We start from the raw sequence: 17,343 nt of genomic DNA, 5'->3' as shown, positions 1-17,343 counted from the left end.
GCTCTCTCTCTCTCTCTCTCTCTCTCTCTCTCTGTCTCAAAAATAAACAAACATTTTCAAAAATAATAATAAATGGTACAAAATAAATTGAAACCTCATCTCTTATAACCTAAAAACAGGTAAGTGACAGATTAAAGCTCTGAAACAGAAAAGTATTGAAAATATTCAATAGGTAACTAATACCTGGTAGGAATAATCAGGACGAAGGTGGGGGGGGGGGGGCGGGGAGGGGAGGAGAGAAGAAAGCAAAAACAAAACAAAAAAAGAATGATGTCATAATTAACTTTTCTACCTTCTAGGGAGATGGACCAGTTTAAATCTCCTTGGTGAGCTGTTCTAACTCGACGGCAGTTGGGACGTTACACTAAACTCATTCTTCTTTCTGGGGTTGGCACTCCCCATCTGCTTCCCTGACAAAGTTTAGGGACAGCGGAACTATCCTTTCCACTTTCCAAGACAGCTTAGCTCACGGCTTAGCTCAACTTAGATGTTTATGCTACTTTCAAATAAAAAATAGTTTGGCCACTTCAGTGAGGTTTCCAAATCTTTCAAATTAGCTTCCTTTTAGAATTGAAGAACAGGTTCAAAGCAAATTTTTCATGATTTTTCTTTTCTAGTGAAAGATATGTAAAGTCACATGTACTGCCACACTGCTTCTTTGTATATAGAGCTGTTTATATCTCTGGAAGTTTTACATAATTCATAGGAGAGGAGCTCATTAAAAATGAGAAACTAAGACCAGTTTTTGTTTTCAAGATTTATGAGGAAAACAGAATGACTGATGTATTCTAAATAATTTTATTTAGTGTCTTTTTGGCTAACATATTTGAATCACCTGTGTCTAGTCTTTGATTTTTCTTATGTATATTAAATTAAATCATAATTCAGAGGTAATATAATAAAGATTGTGTGTGTTTGGGAAGGAGGGGGAAGACTGAATGAATACTACACTTTCTTCATCTTTTCTGCAAATGGCTTCTTTTGATCCAACAAAAACAATGTTTTAGAAAAGTTGACTTGGGTAATAATTTTGTCAGCGTATGACCAGGATGAAGGTAATAGGTATTATTAATTCTATGTGTTATATTACGAGATTAACTTTGGTTTTATGAATCAGGCACCATCAGTCAAATCCATTCTGTTGATTTGATCTCCACCACACCAGCTTGGGAATCCTGGGAAAGTTATTTCTTAAGTCTCAGTTTCCCCAGCTGCAAAAGCACTGCTGAAAGGCAACCAACCATCCAAGAAATTTGGAAGCTCCCCCAGGGTGAAACAAGGAGGCCTGTGGGATTGTCAACATGACTGATGTACAGTAAAAAGCGTCTCAGAAGAGGTACAAGCCAGAGTCTCACTTCTGTACCTGCCAGGCTCTTAGACTACACTATGTAGGGTAGGCACACTGAACCTAGGTTTGCCACAGTCATCAGTAAAGCAATTAACAATTGCCCACTCAGCGTTGGCCATAGGGCACTGGAGACATGGAGTTTACACACTCTGATTTTGCCCTCGCTACAGTGAGAACTCTGAGATCAGAGACCACATCTTGTGCTATTTAATAGGCAGAAGGAAGAAAGGTGAGCAGATAGGCACTTAAGATCCTACACCGAGGGTGCCTGGGTGGCTCAGCTGGGTAAGCGTCTGACTCTTGATTTCGCCTCAGGTCATGATCTCACGGTTTGTGAGTTCGAGTCCCACATCAGGCTCTGCGCTGACAGTGTGGAGTCTGCTTGGGTTTCTCTCTCTCTCCCCCTCTCTCTTTGCCCCCGACGTATGCATTCTCTCTCTCAAAATAAATAAGCTTTAAGATCACACACACACAGTTTCAAGTCAGCGTAGAACACTGGTTCTCCAATTTGATTGTCAGAATCACTTAAAAAATGTCCTGAAATTACAATTCCTAAGCCCCAGCCTATACCTACTGCATCTGAAAATCTAGGCATACGGCATAAAAGCCTATCTTTTGTCTATTACTGAGTGTTAAAAGCCTTTCAGGTGATGCTAAAAACCAGTCAGTTTGAGCAACCGTTGACTTTAGACAGACTACAGACTGACAGGCACCAAGGATGAAAATGAGTCAGACCCTATTACAGCCCACCGGGAACTCACCCTCTACTGATTAATGTTAATACAGTGTAGTACGTACTAAATCCTATAAAGGGTGACATAGGTAATTATGGTCCAGAGGTTCAGAGACATCAGGCCATTAGGACTGATTCCCCTACCCAAGTTATTTGATGAGGAAATAAGAATGTAAAGGGGCACCTTAGGGGGTTCAGTTGCTTAAGCATCTGACTCCTGATTTTGGCTCATATCATGATTATCACGGTCCTGGGATCCAGCCTCTCTTGTGTTGTTGGGCTCTGTGCTGAGTGGGGGGCCTGCCTGGGATTCTCTCTCCCTCTTCCTCTGCCCCTCCCCTGCTCAAGCTTGCTTGTGGGGGAGCATGCATGTGCACGCTCTCTCTCAAAAAAAATGTAGGGGCGCCTGGGTGACTCAGTCGGTTAAGCATCCAACTTCAGCTCAGGTCATGATCTCATGGTTTGTGAGTTTGAGCCCTGAATCAGGCTCTGCACTAAGAGTGCAGAGCCTGCCTGGGATTCTCTCTCCCTCTGTCTCTCTGCCTCTCCCTCACTGTGCTCACTCTCTCTCAAAATGAATAAATAGACTTAAAAAAAATGTAGGGGCGCCTGAGTGGCTCAGTGGGTTAAGCGTCCGACTTCAGCTGAGGTCATGATCTCACAGTTCTTGAGTTCAAGCCCCACGTCAGGTTCTGTGCTGATAGCTCAGAGCTTGGAGCCTGCTTTGGATTCTCTCTCTCTCTCTCTCTCTCTCTCTCTCTCTCTCTCTCTCTCAAAAATAAAACATTAAAACAAATTTTTAAATATAGATAAGAGCAATCGATTCCTTATTTAGTGGTTTTCACTGATTCACAACTTTAAAAATGAAGAAATTGTAGTCATCATCATATCTGATCTCATTACTATATAGGTGAAGAGCTAAACAATTCTTTGACAAGTTTTTACACAAAAGGCCATTCTTTGACTCCAATTACCATAAATTTTTAAAAAATAGCTTACCATGGATTAGAGGGCTTATAGGAAGAGACAGGAAACAAAGGGTAAAGATGTATGGGCCCCTCCTTGGTGGATCCTCCTACACACACACACACACACACACACACACACACACACACACACATTTGGTCATAAGACTGTCTAAAAGCTTCTCTTCAGGGAGTTGCCAACTTTGTGTTGATTTCACACATATATGACTTAATTCTTTATTCTTTGGACTACAGATTCTTTGAGGCAAGGACAGTGTCTGATTCAAGTCTGCACCTCCAGTTCCTAGTACGCAATCAATAAATTTGTTGTGTCAGTGGAGCGATATACATATATGCAGCCATACACACACACACACAACACACACACACAAAGAACTTGCCCTTGGTAATTGTGGGAGCTAGCTAGCAGTCTCTGAAAACATGTTGCCTTCACGTCTGAGGCTAGAGCTGAGGTCCACAGGGCAGGCCGGCAGGAAGAAGAGATGAATGTAGAGCGTGAGGCAGTGAGAATGAGCTGAAACCCACATGAGCTAAAGCCGAGAAGGACAGACAAAACCCATGTCAGTTCTCGTTGCCTCTGGCTTTGGTGGTAAGGGCGTCCTGCGGAAGCCAGGGCCCTTTGTCACAGAGCTAAATACCCCCCCACCTGGCCCAGGGGTCTGCGAAGCTGCAAGGGATACTGGGGGAGCCTGTAGGGTGGCTGTAGGGCCCAGTTGCTGCTCTGTGTCAGTGAGAGGGGGCAGTGGACTGGCAACAGTGTGGATGAGCTACAAAACGGTGCTGCCTCCCCTCTGCCCTCCAAAGCTTGCCCAAGTTGTTCTCGGGGTCCTCTAACAGGAAGCATAGACAAAGGCAGTTTGGGGAATGGAGTTTGGCTTAGCCAAGTTGACATGTTACAAAGCCACCGTCACCAGTTTAGAGAGAGGAATGGTTCTTTCGTTTTCTTGTGTGTGACATATACTATCTCTTAGCGTGGATCAAAGTTTTTCAGGCTCTACCCAATTGACATTTGGCACCAGATGATTATCAAGGTGGGGAGAGCAGTCCTGAGCACCACACGATGTTAACAGCTTCCTTGACCCCTCCCTAGGGGATCTAATAGCAACCTCTCCTCCTCAGTTTGACAAGCAACAATATTTCCAGATATCACCAGATACCCCTTTGGGGAGCACACTCATCCACAGTTGAGAGTCACTGGTCTAGATCATGTGCTGCTTGAGGAGAAGAACCATTAGTTCTTTTTCCTGGAAACCAACACGGTGTTTTACCCTCGGAAAGTGCTCAGTAATTAGTAGTTGAAGGCACCCGTATGTGCATAAAGAAATATTTGCCTATCACCAAAGTGACACACATACATTTAAAAGAAGGTGCTCAGCTCCTTAAATGTTTGAGTTCTGACTTCAGAGCACTGCTTTTCTTGGTCTAAATACTCTCCCAGATGATCTTCGCTGCTGTGGGTTTTTTTTTTTTTTTTTTTAATGTTTATTTATTTTTGAGAGACAGAGTGCAAGCAGGGGAGGGGCAGAGAGAGAGGGAGACACAGAATCAGAAGCAGGCTCCACGCTCTGAGCTGTCAGCACAGAGCCTGACGCAGGGCTTGGTCTCATGAACCACGAGACCATGACCTCAGCCAAAGTCAGACACTTAACCAACTGAGCCACCCAGGTGCCCCTTCACTGCTGTGGTTTTAACGACTACGTTCATGACTCCTGTATCTTTATCTCCAGCCCAGACCCCTGCCCTGTCTGCTAAATATCTGTTCTTGAGCATTTCATTTGCATCTCAAAGCAACAATTCTGGGCTGAACTCTTCCAGTCCTCCATGCATGGCTCTCTTGAAACCCTGGTGTCAGAGAGTGCCATCATCTGCATCAAGCAGATGCAGAACTACAGGAAGGACGCTTGAGGACTGTCCTAACTGCAGCCCCTACTACACCCCTGCCCTTTCAGTGGCTTTCATCACACAGCTCCCACTGGCTTCACCAGACCCAGTATCGCTGTGCCCAGGATCTGGGAATCCTTGTCCTTGGCCCCACACACTCTTTCAAACCCTGTTCTTGAGTATGCTGTCCCATGTGCGTGGGAATGTTCTTTCCCTCCTGTTCATCAGGGTAAAAGCTTCTTCTCCTTCCAGACACCATTCAGGGCTCATGCTGTCCAGGTTCTTCATTCCTGATAGTCCCCCCAGTTCATCGACAGCCCCCTCACACTCTCCCATAGCATCCTGTATACATCAGAATGGCTGCCCTTCCCCACATAACATTTCCTTCTTTCCCTCTGGACTGAGAACCCCTTGAGCTCAGAAACTTCATCTCATCCATGTTTGGACCTCTCCCCAACCCTGGGCCTGGAACCTAGGAAATGTGCACTGGATGGGTGCTATCATTGTCATGACGGTGTGACTGAATTATTCTGCTCAGGGCAAAGAAAAAGCTCCCCCCAACCACTTGAGAATCAAGCATCTGGAATAATAATAATAATAATAATAATAATAAAATAACCCCAGCATTTCTTGGTAACACCCAGAGTAATATACATGCATAATTTCACTGAGTCCACAAAACAACTGACCAAGTGCTCACAACTGTGCATGCCTCACATGAATGCTGCTTTGTCTTCCCCCAGCTTTAGAGAGGCTCCTCTCCTCCCTGAAGGCCCCTGAACTCTGCTTGCCCCCACGCCTGAGCAAGCACGAAAGTGTCCCTTTATTAGTTTATCCAGGGAATCGGCTGACCACAGGGAGACACATTTCCTGTCAGACCCCAGTGAGCATGCCATGAGCTTGCCCAACTTCCCATTCCTGCCAAGGTCTGCTTACCCCGACCCGTGTAAAAAAAAAAAAAAAAAAAAAAAAAAAGCCTTTTCTGTTTTTGAGACGCCCGCAGATTCCTGAGATTGGAGATTTTCGTGTTGCAATAGTCCTTCGGAATAAAGTTTTTCCTTATCTAAGTCTGTTTTTTTTTTCCATCTGACACAACCCTGTGATATAGAAACTATGATTAGCTCATTGCGCATAAGAGGAAAATAAGGCTTAGAAAAAATAAACTTTTCCAGGGCCCCATAAACAGCAAATGAAAAGTCCAGGATCTAAACCCAGAGAGTCTAACTATTGGAAGGTAAGAGTCCCACTCTCAGGCACAGTGCTGCAAACCTCACTAACTCTCCTCACAGCATCCAGGGAGAGATGGTTCCTTCTGCTAAATTAAATTCCTATATAGAACTGAAAGTAGTAGCCTTTTGTCATTTTTATGTCATCACTTATACTGTTCATGCTAGCCTGTAGAGTGCAATCAATTAAACAGCATGAAATACAATTCATGCTAACCTGAATTAGTGCAATCAATTAAAATATCAGAATCCAAATCAGCACTTTTATATAAACTTTCAGAGCACCTATATAAAAGGCAACCAACCACACACAGTCATCCCCTGCCCCTGTCCCTTGCTCACTCCTATGCCTTTTATGTCCCAATTATTTCTACTCCAGGTGTTATCCCCTCTGTGTAGAAGAATCGGGAATGCGGAGGCGGGTTTCAAAATGGAGAGGAAAGAAGAGGCAGGCTCCTAAGCTCTCGGCCTCCCATGCAGCAGCAAGGAGGCTTACCCGGTCACTTTGCTGCTGCCCATGGCGAGCTTACACTTGCAGAGCATGCCGTCTGATGTGGAAATCAGTCCCGACATGCGTCAAACCCCTTCAGCAGTCACAACCCATGGGGGTAGTTGTGCTATTATTATCGCCCTTACTGAGAAGTGAAGAAACTGAAGCATGAAGAGCCTGAGCAAGAAGCCCAGGGTCATAGAGTGAGTCAGTAACAGAGCTGGCATTAAACCCAGGACTCCTGGCTCCAGGGCCTGGGCTTCCCCCTCCCCCAAGCAGGCTCTCCTACCCCATCTCCCACCTCTCTTCTCATAGGTCCCAGTCTCATCGGAAAGGCTGTCCCACCGCCCCACTTCAGCTCTGCTGCTTTCCACCGGCCAGACCAAGGTTAAGCTTCTTCTGAAGAAAGCTTACTGAACTGAGTTCAATGAACAGCAGAGTTAAGCCAAAGAGGAAAAACCACTGGAAGCTGATGTCAATGATCTGTAGCTGAAAATGCCCCGGTCTAGGCTACTTTTAAATACGTGTGTCTTTGCTGGCCAGGCTTCTTCAGAAGTGTTTGGGGTTCACTATTGCAGTGTGTGGCACTTCCTGGAACAGGGGAAAGAGGGAGAACCGGCTGCCTAGACGTTCAGTAACCGTGCAGCCTTGGAAAAGCTTCTCAGTGTGTAAGTGAAAGTGATGAGTCAGGCTGTGGCGAAGGTCTTCTCCAGTGCTTTTAGGCTCTAGTTGGGGGACCGTCAGAAGTAGCCTGGGTTATTAACACCTTGGTCCACAGAGCCTAGCTCCTTTGGAGAGCTTTTAAAAATCCCTGTGTTCAGGATCCACCTCCAGAGATGCTGATTTAATTAAAGGAGATTGGAGCCCAGGCATCAGTCCTTTAAAAAAAAAAAAAAAAAAAAAAAAAAAAGCACCAGGTGATTCTAATAAGGAGGCCAGTTTGAGAACTTCTGCTCTGGAGTGTTCTCAAACTTGAGTATTCATCAAAAATACCTGGAGGGCTTATTCCCACCCCAAAGTTTCTGATTCAGTAGGTTTGGGCGTGGGGCAGCTCAAGTAAGTTCCCAGGAAATGTTGATGTTGCTGGCTCAGACTCCACACGTCAAGAACTCCCAAAGTGTTCACGCCCTCTGAAATGGTACATGTAGTGGGATGAGTATTTTTTTTCCCCTGCCCTGGAGAGAAAGCTCATAGATGTCATCAGATTCTCAAAGAGACCCATGACCCCAGAGAGGTTAAGAGCCAGATTTAGAGTCAAATCATTAACTTTAAAACTTTCTGTAGGCAGGGTTTCCTAGGAGACAATTTTGCAGCCTTTCCAGTCTGAAAGCAGCCTCAGGAGTGTGTGTATGTGTGTGTATGTGTGTTTATGTATTACCCAGGCATTGCCGGGCTGTATACCAACACACTGACCAGTCTACACTTGGTTTCCCACCTAGAATTTGCACTCGGGACATCAGGTTGGGGAGGAGGGTAAATATGACAACTTTCTTGAGCACCAAGTGTGAATTTTGTGGGGAAGCAGAGCGAGAATGCCCAGTGGTACTACTGAAACAGAAATAAAACCTCTACAGAAAATCATGCTGTCTCATGCCCATTGACGTTAGAGTCATAAACTTGAGAAAATGAGTGTTGTGCCATAACAATCACCCTGAGGATCAGTTAAATAACATTTCACCTGCATGAATTACCCTCACCCTCTCATCCAAAACGTGGCGTGGGAAGCTCATACATAAACTTTAATGTGCATGATTTCTCATCCTTTCAAATCTTCTACTTTTGTGAACGCTTTATAATATACACAACACATTAGAACCATCATCTATGCATTACTAACTTATAAGTAAAGAAATGAACACGTAAAATGCATATACTGGTGCTTCATGATAAAAAGTCTGGAGACTACTCACCAGGTGTGGTGGTCATCAAACGTGAGAGTGAGCCAGAATCACCTGGAAGCTTGTTAAATAAGTGCAGATTCCCAGCCCTCACCCTCCTTCAGATTCAGGAAGTCAGAGAAATTCACATTTAACACTAACATCTGAGGATATTCTGAGGCAGGTGATCCACTGCGTCCACTATAAATCTTGTTCTGAGAATGCCTTAATTTTTTTCCCTTTTTTTTTTTTTTTTTTTTTAGCTCTGTTCTTAAAAAACAAAACAAAACAAAAAACCCACACAAATTTTCTCACCCAAAAGCCACAGGCCTCGGCAAACGGATATATAGGTGAGTGCAAACAGGGAAACAAAAACATCAGCCTCCGCCGGAACTTTCTACTTCCCCCTCCTTGAGACCCCACCCCTTACCCAGTCTGCAAGGTGAGGGGCCCAGGGGGCTGGTCGCCACACCCTGGCAGAGCCAGCTGCTGCCCTCTAGTGGCGGCTCAGCATACTGGCTCACTCAGCAGGTAGTTTCTCAGCAGACAGGTTTGGCCATCTTTCTAAATATCTCCCCGTAAAGAATTCTCTTCCCAAAGCCTCATCAGTTGAAGACCTGGACGTGTGAACAGAAAAGCCAATCAAAGATGGCACTGTGCAAAGGAAGGGTTGCAATGTGAAAGACAATATTCTCACAAATTCATCCATTCAACAAATATTTTGAAAATAGTTTTGAACCGTCTACCAGGCATTGTTCAAGGTGCCAGACATAAAACAAACAAAAATCCCTGTTCTCATGGCACATGGGGAAGTGAATTATCTCTTACTGTTATATGGTGATAAGTGCTCTGGAGAAAAATATGGCCTGGGAAGAAGAGAGGGAAAAGCTCACAAAAAAGAAGGAAATGAACATTTGATGACCACCCGTGAATGGGTGTTCTATGTAAGTCACTTTTCTTAATCTTCACCTCTCTCTCACCATACCCCCCTCTTTTTATTACAAGAGCCAATTTTACATGTAAAGAAACTGAAGTTTCAAAACTGTAAGAGACTTGGCTAAGGCTATGGTGTTAATTAATAGCTGCATGGCATTGAACTTAACTGGTTGGAGGAATGAAGCCCATGGCAAATTTGTAAAGGGGACTGCTCACACATGCCCTTTCTTAATGCTCACACACCCACCTTCTCCAGGACTTGCAATGCTGCATGGAATGTGCTAGACCTCAATTTTCCCTATTAGTGTTTCCCTCTTCTCATTCTCTGAGACTCTTATTTTACTCCATGCTAATTCCATAAATGGATTCTCTTCCTAGAGGGTAAGAGATTACTGACTGTTGATCATTTGCTAATCCTGTAAATTTGTTTTCTCCACTTACAGCCCAATTAGTCACATCATCAATACCCAAGCGAGAGAGTTGAGTTGGGACCTTTTTCTGAAACAGTCCTAAATCTCAGTGATAGAAATGTCAGGGCCTCAGTTGGACAGTGATGAACATGCTTGCTGAAATTATGTCACTTTTGCGTATTAGAGTCATAGTTAAAATATCAGTTTCTCAACCTCCAGTCTAACGATTGGAGTCTCAAGAAAAAAAATGCTGTAACAAAAAGAGTGTGTGTTTGTGTATGTGACAAATCCATCTACCTCTCAATGTGGAGTATCTGTTCATACACTAAGGAAGATTCTAGAATGGGAGGGTTTAGTGCCATGAGGAAGCAAGCATTTTATGGATAAGGAGACTAAGAAATGACACGCAGAAAGGTTAAGTGGATTTCCAGAGATTATAATTACAGTTGATCCTAGAACAGTACAAGTTCAAACTACATGGGTCCACTTATATGTGGGTTTTCTTAGATAAATACAGTACAGTATTGCAAATGTATTTTCTCCTCCTTATGATTTTCTTAATAATGTTTTCTTTTCTCTAGCTTACTTTATTGTAAGAATGCAGCACATAATACATATAACATACAAAATATGTGTTACTTGACTGTTTTTGCTATCAGTAAGGCTTCCGGTCAACAGTAGGCAAGTTTTGAGGAGTCAAAAGTTTTATGCAGATTTTTAACTGCACTGCGGGTCACCCCTAATCCCATGTGTTGTTCAAGGGTGAACTGCATATATCTGTCATTTGTGATAGAGCAGGCGGGCCCTAATGCCTGACTTCCAAGACTAAGGTTTTAGCGGAGTTTATTTCTTTGGTTTTTGTCTACCCATCTTCAACTCTCATTCTTTGAGGATGTGAAGAAAACAGATTGAATTGAATAGAAAGACTTAATATTAAAAAGATGTCAATTCAGCCTAAATGACTCTAAAAGTATAATGGTACTACAGTAAACACATACATACACACACAGAGGAACTAATGATGTCTAGTTCCTGGCACACAGTAGGTTGTCAAAATATACATTGTTTTCCTTCCATTTGTGCTTCCATGCCTCTGTTTACCAGCTCCATGTCCCCAGAATGCTCTGCCTCATCCTACCAGCAAGCCCCAAGTGATCTCTCTCTCTCTCTCTCTCTCTCTCTCCTGAACTATGTTGGCATGCACTTGGTGCTAAATACATGGCAGTATATTATCTTCTTGGAGGCAGAGGCCATGATCTCAATTTCCTTCTATCCTTACAGCGCCAAATAGGCCCTTGTCCTTGGAGAGGGCCACCAACTTCTCTCTATTCCAGTTCATCTTCACTTTTCTGCATGTTTTCCTTAAATCACTCTACTATTGGAAACCTGCCCATGGCTTCCATTGTTCAGGCTAAACTGTAACTCTGGAACAAAGCTTTGGAGCCCCTTCAAGGATTATCTCCATCTATTTTGTTTCTTTACTTACCTCCTGCCTCACTGCCTTCCTATACTGTCCCTCCAGGGCCATGGGCCTTCTCACCATCGTGCTTTCAAAATTCTGGGCTTTCATATATGCTGTTTCCTTTTCCTGAAATGCCTGAGAATCTCCTAGAAGCTAAGGTTCACACTCCATGTCCTATTTGAGGTTGTTCACTCCTTTTCTTCCTTCCCTCTTCTGAGCTCCCATTACTCTTTGTCCTGTAATATGTGGCCCTGACTAAATATATGGCTCATCTAGAGAGAGAGTTAAGTTTTCTTCATCTTCGTATGTTTCTGATGCTTATTTAGTGCCTTCAGGATGGCAGGGGCTTAGCAAGTACAGAGTGGGTTCAATATATATTTGCTGGTCGTCTGATATTAGTGGCCCTGAGAATATTGGGAGATATCAAAGAAGATCCTGAGAGTCTTACATTCTTTGGCATCCTTAGGAGAAACCAAATCTGGCTTAGGACCAAGGGCCTCAGACCCACCTTAACTCTCTCCTACTGCTGGAAACACAACTGACTATGTGGAAGATTTGGTGAAAGGTTATTTCAGAAGAAAATGTTGAGAATTCCCCACCTTAATTCTTATAATTATGTCTTTCTTTCTGTTCTTTTCTTTTCTTTTTTATGCCAGCCTCTTCTTTCTTTTTCTTACACAGAGATATACTAGCACAGGAAATCCTTTGATCTGCAGGATTACAGCGAACAGGGCTGGCTTCAGGATGTTTACTCTTCAATTACAGAGGGCCCCACCCTCATAGGAGCTCTACAGTTTAATGCTCTAATGTCAATTCTTAATACATTTGAGCAAGGGCCCCATATGTTCACTCTGCACTGAGTCCCACAAATTATGTAGCCAGTCCTGCCAATGAGTACAAGATGCATCCTTCCCAACTCTCTCAATTTGCTGGGATTTTCCCAATTTTAATACTGAGAGTCCTGAGTCTTGGGAAACCCTTCCATTCCAGGCCAGCCAGGACACTTGGTCACCCTATTTCTGGTCCTCAAACTGCAAACATATGAGGCATGTGTCACTTTGTTCAATTATTAATATGACCTAATGACTTGCAAGCAGGAGAGTCCATTTAAGACCTACAAAACTTTATGGTAAACTCTGTGACCCCTGCAAATTATTACTTCCAAACACAACTTATATATCTCTGTGAACCACAGTTAAGGCTTTATCATCTCACTTTTAAGTTACTACAAGGGACCTATTTCAACAGACAGCCTACAGGAAAGAACTGCAAAATCTAAGGTCAGTGGAAGGGTTTCAGTGAGTCTATGAGCCATCTGGAACTAAGTGCAAAATGTGTGTGTGAGCATCTTACTGTGAACACCTAAAGCTTTGATCAGTTTCTCAAAGCCTTCAGAGACAGGGAAAAAAGAAAATGCATTGGCTAATTGTTTTTGTGAATCTTGAAATTTGGGAGCATTCCAGAGAAAGTTCTAAGGAGTTCTGCTGTGAGGACCTGAATGTACCTTCTGAGGCATGCCTGGAATGAATCTATTCTGTTTTAGGGCCAGAATTCACAGACCCATCTCACTCCAGTGACTAGAAATTCATCCAACAAAGTCTAACATGACATAATGTGTCTGATCTTAATTCTAAATTCATTTTAATCCATTATATATATTTATTCTGGGCAGCAAGACAGATATCATAAATTTTCTAGATTTTAACCTTACATGTACAATACCTTCATATGTGCTCTCAATGGAAGATAAGTAAATTATATACCTAGGAGCTTTGATATCCACACAATATTAATCATAATTTTTAAAAATCAGTGTCCAAAGGGAAAAAAAATCTTAAGTTTGGCAGCTACAATTTTTTTAATTGGAAATACAAATACATGAATTTTTAACATTGCAATCCTAAAAGAAAAAAAAATGGAAACTTGGATACACTATAAACATGAGTCCCAGTTCTGAGCTAGTGTGGCTGCAATGCCTGTCACCCCATCAATTGGTGACAGATTTGTTTACTCAACTAAATCATCTAGAAAGTCCCTTCCCTCCTATTTTGCAACCCATCTTCCCCACGTGTCACCTCTGAAACTATTCACTTACTTGGGGAATACAATGTGCCAAAAAATTAACTCACTCAACAAATTTACTGGGCATCCACCATGATGGGGGCATCGCCCTAGGGACTGGAGATACAGTGGTTGTTCAGTAAAACAGACCAAGTGACCAGCCTCATGCCTTTATCAATTTACATTGCCACCAACAGTGCACTAAGTGTCCCCATTTCCTCAAATCCTAGCTGATGCTTCATGTTACCAGTCTTCAATTTTGCAATTTGCTAGAAATGAAATGGTACAACATTACTATCTAATTTCCATTTTCCTGATTAGTAATGAAGTTGGCAAGTTATTTAGCACCCAGTTTCCCATCCTATACACTTTCAATTCATATCTTTGGCCCATGTTTCTATTAGACTGTTTTTCTCATTTGACATGCAAGAGCTTGTTGTATATTCTAGATAGTATCTTAGGTCGCATTCTCTGAAGCAAACCCTGTTACAAGGACTCATGGACAAGTGACTTACTAAAGAAGCATTACTGAAGAAAGGATTTTTCAAGGGAGTGGGTATTTACAGGGGAAACTGGTAAGAGAGTGGGGAAACAGGACAGGAAAGGGAAGGAGACAAGAGTGTGCTCTCAGGCCAAGTCCTAGAGAAGGCAGTCTCTGCCTGATCCCACAGGGCACTTTGAAATAGAAGTTACATAGCCTCCCATCATTGGCTAAAGGTCTTGTTGTAAAATATAAATTCGTATGCATCTAGCTCGCTGCATGTGTGGGGGCAAAGTGACTGCAATCCTTTTAAAAAGAGCCACAGATGTTAGCTGTTGGAAGCAAAAACGCATTAGGGTGGGGGATAGGAGGCATAAAACAGTAAAAAGGAGTCTATGGTGATCTAGGTGGAGAGCTGACATCACTCCCTATAGCATTATGAAAATATCATTCAATTACACTATTAATTCAAGAAATACAAACGGGGGGGGGGAGATACAAATTGTAACAGTAAGATGTTTTCTACCTACGGTATTTGCAGATTTAAGAGTTAGTAAAAAGTTCTCACCACAAAAAAAGAAATTGTAAGTATGTGAAATGACACATGTATTAACTAACCTTACTGTGGTAATCATTTTCCAACACATACATACATAAAATCACTACATTGTCCACTTTAAACTTACATAATATGTCAAATATATCTCAGTAAAGTTGGAAGAAAACCAGAAAAAAGACTACTTTGTATAATACTTATTGATAAAAATAGAAAATACATTTTTCATTCAATGTTTGAACTCTATATATTCTACATATCTTCCCAAATGTTTTATGGAATGTATAGTGGGAAAGAAACCAGAAAATGTTAATATTTTAATCAAATTTGATTATTTTTTTTAAATTTTATTTAAAATTTATTCTTTATTTTGAGAGAGAGAGAGAGACAGCATGAGTGAGAGGGGCAGAGAAAGAGGGAGAGAGAGAACCCCAAGCAGGTCTGTGCTGTCAGCACAGAGCCCAATGTGGGGCTCGATCCTACGAACTTTGAGATCATGACCTGAGCCAAAATCAAGAGTTGGATGCTTAACCGAGCCACCCAGGCACCCCTGATAATTTTTATTTTTGAAACCGCATGTTTGTAAGAAGACTTCTCAATCTTGAAAACAAACAAACAAACAAGGCAACATTCAGCTCCAGATTGGCAATGGTGAGACAGGCCTTTGTGTCTGTTGTTACTGGAAGTATAAATTGGTACAGTCCTTTTTTAAAAAAATATTTGACAGAATCTATAAAGTTTAAGATCACATGATGTAATTAGGGCGCCTGGGTGGCTCAGTCGGTTGAGCGTCTGACTTCGGCTCAGGTCATGATCTCACAGTCTGTGAGTTCGAGCCCCATATCGGGCTCTGTGCTGATGGCTCGGAGCCTGAAGCCTGCTTCCGATTCTGTGTCTCCCTCTCTCTCTGCCCCTTCCCTGCTCATGCTCTGTCTCTCTCTGTCTCAAAAATAAATAAAAACATTAAGAAAAAAAAAAATTAAAAAAAAAAAGATCACATGATGTAATCATTCCTTTCCTATTAATTTATCCTTCAGCCATACTCACACGAGAACAGGCTGTTTACTGCAGCACTATCTTGTAAACGCAAAAACTAAAAAGAATCAACTGGCTAGCAGTAGGGGACACCCATACAAAATATTAGTTGTTGTTAAAAATAATCCAGTATATTGAGGCGCCTGGGTGGTTCAGTTACGCTCTACTGATTTCTGCTCAGGCCACGATCTCATGGTTCGTCAGTTGGAGCCCTGCATCTAGCCCTGTATTGGGCTCTGTGCTGACAGTATGGAGCCGGCTTGGGATTCTCTCTCTCTCTCTCCCCCTCTCTCTTGCCACCCCCCCCACCCTCTCAAAATAAATAAATAAACTTAAAAAAAACAGTCCAGTATACAACTATGTGTACTGGCATGGAAAGATACCCATGAAGCATTGGATGTATTTGTTCTTACTGTATAGCCCTATGCAAATGACTTAACCTCTTTAAACCTCAACTTCTGCATCCATAACATGAGGATAATGTTAATGAAATGATAGGGTCACCATGCAGATTACATTAGGTAATATACATCACGTGTTTTGCATAGTGCTTGGCGCATAGTAAATGCTCAATAACTACTAGTCATATCATTATTATTGTTAAGAGAAAAAAATGAAGGCTTGAAAACAGCATGTATAATTGTTTCTCTTTTGGTAAAAAAATACAACCTACATTATAGGAAAAGATCTTACATAATTTTTAAAGTGTGAGACTTGGGGGATAGAGAAATTTCACTTTTTTACTTTATACGTGTTGGTACTTGTAACATTTTCAAATTGAGCACATTACCTTAGAAGTGATGAAATATCGTTTTTTTTTTTTTAATTTTTTTTTAACGTTTATTTATTTTTGAGACAGAGAGAGAGCATGAACGGGGTAGGGTCAGAGAGAGGGAGACACAGAATCCGAAACAGGCTTCAGGCTCTGAGCTGTCAGCACAGAGCCCGATGCGGGGCTCGAACTCACGGGCTGTGAGATCATGACCTGAGCCGAAGTCGGCCACTTAACCGACTGAGCCACCCAGGCGCCCCGGAAATATCGTTTTTGAAAAGAACACATGAGGGGCACCCGGGTGGCTCGGTTGGTTAAGCATCCAACTTCAGCTCATGTCATGATATCACAGTTCATGGGTTCGAGCCCCACATTGGGCTCTGTGCTGACAGCTCAGAGCCTGGAGCCTGCCTCAGATTCTGTGTCTCCCTCTCTCTGCCGTTCCCCCACTCATGCTGTCTCTCTCTCTCTCTCTCTCAAAAATAAACTTTAAAAAATTTTAAAAAGAATACATGAAACTACATCAAAATAAAAAGTACCTGCACAGTAAAGAAAACAACCAGCAAAAGTCAAGACAACCTTCTGATGGGAGAAGATACTGGCAGATGATACATCTGACAAAAGGTTAGAATCCAAAATAAAGAACTTATACAACTCACACCAAAAAAATGAATAATCCAACTAAAATGAGCAGAAGATGGGGCGCCTGGGTGGCTCAGTCAGCTAAGCATCAAACTCTTTGTTTCATCTTGGTAGTGATCTTGCAGTTTTGTGAGATCAAGCCCCATTTATAGCTCTGTGCTGATAGTGTGGAGCCTGCTTGGGATTCTCTCCTTCTCTCTCTCTGCCCCTCCTCTGGCTGTGCTTTCTCTCTCTCTGTCTCAAAATAAATAAATAAACTTTAAAAAAAAGTTTATAAAAAAAATTTTTTTAAATGAGCATAACACATGAACAGACATTTCTCCAAAGAAGACATCCAGATGGCCAAAAACACATGAAAAAATGTTCAACATCAATAGTTGTCAGTGAAATGCCAATCAGAACCACATGAAGTATCACCTCACACCTGTTAGAATGGCTAAAATAACA

At 42.3% G+C, this 17,343-nt stretch overlaps 1 protein-coding gene and 1 long non-coding RNA gene across 2 annotated transcripts in view; one reads left to right on the top strand and one right to left on the bottom strand.

The window, feature by feature from the left end:
• Window positions 1-2,835, top strand: part of TM4SF4 (transmembrane 4 L six family member 4) — a 28,949-nt gene extending 26,114 nt beyond the window's left edge. Inside the window, exon 5 of the mRNA XM_060638924.3 lies at window positions 300-2,835. Coding sequence (XP_060494907.2) covers window positions 300-317 — 18 coding nt within the window. The 3' untranslated portion in view covers window positions 318-2,835. The remainder of the gene's footprint in view (window positions 1-299) is intronic.
• The window catches only part of LOC132683219 (uncharacterized), a 108,331-nt gene extending 99,406 nt beyond the window's left edge, over window positions 1-8,925 (bottom strand). The window contains exon 1 of the long non-coding RNA XR_009612107.3: window positions 8,575-8,925. This is a non-coding gene — a long non-coding RNA (uncharacterized LOC132683219). The remainder of the gene's footprint in view (window positions 1-8,574) is intronic.
• Window positions 8,926-17,343: the final 8,418 nt, after the last annotated feature.

This window comes from Panthera onca, chromosome C2, assembly GCF_046562875.1.
Source record: "Panthera onca isolate mPanOnc1 chromosome C2, mPanOnc1 haplotype 2, whole genome shotgun sequence".
Classification (NCBI taxonomy): domain Eukaryota; kingdom Metazoa; phylum Chordata; class Mammalia; order Carnivora; family Felidae; genus Panthera; species Panthera onca.
This window is presented reverse-complemented; position numbering and strand designations above follow the sequence as displayed.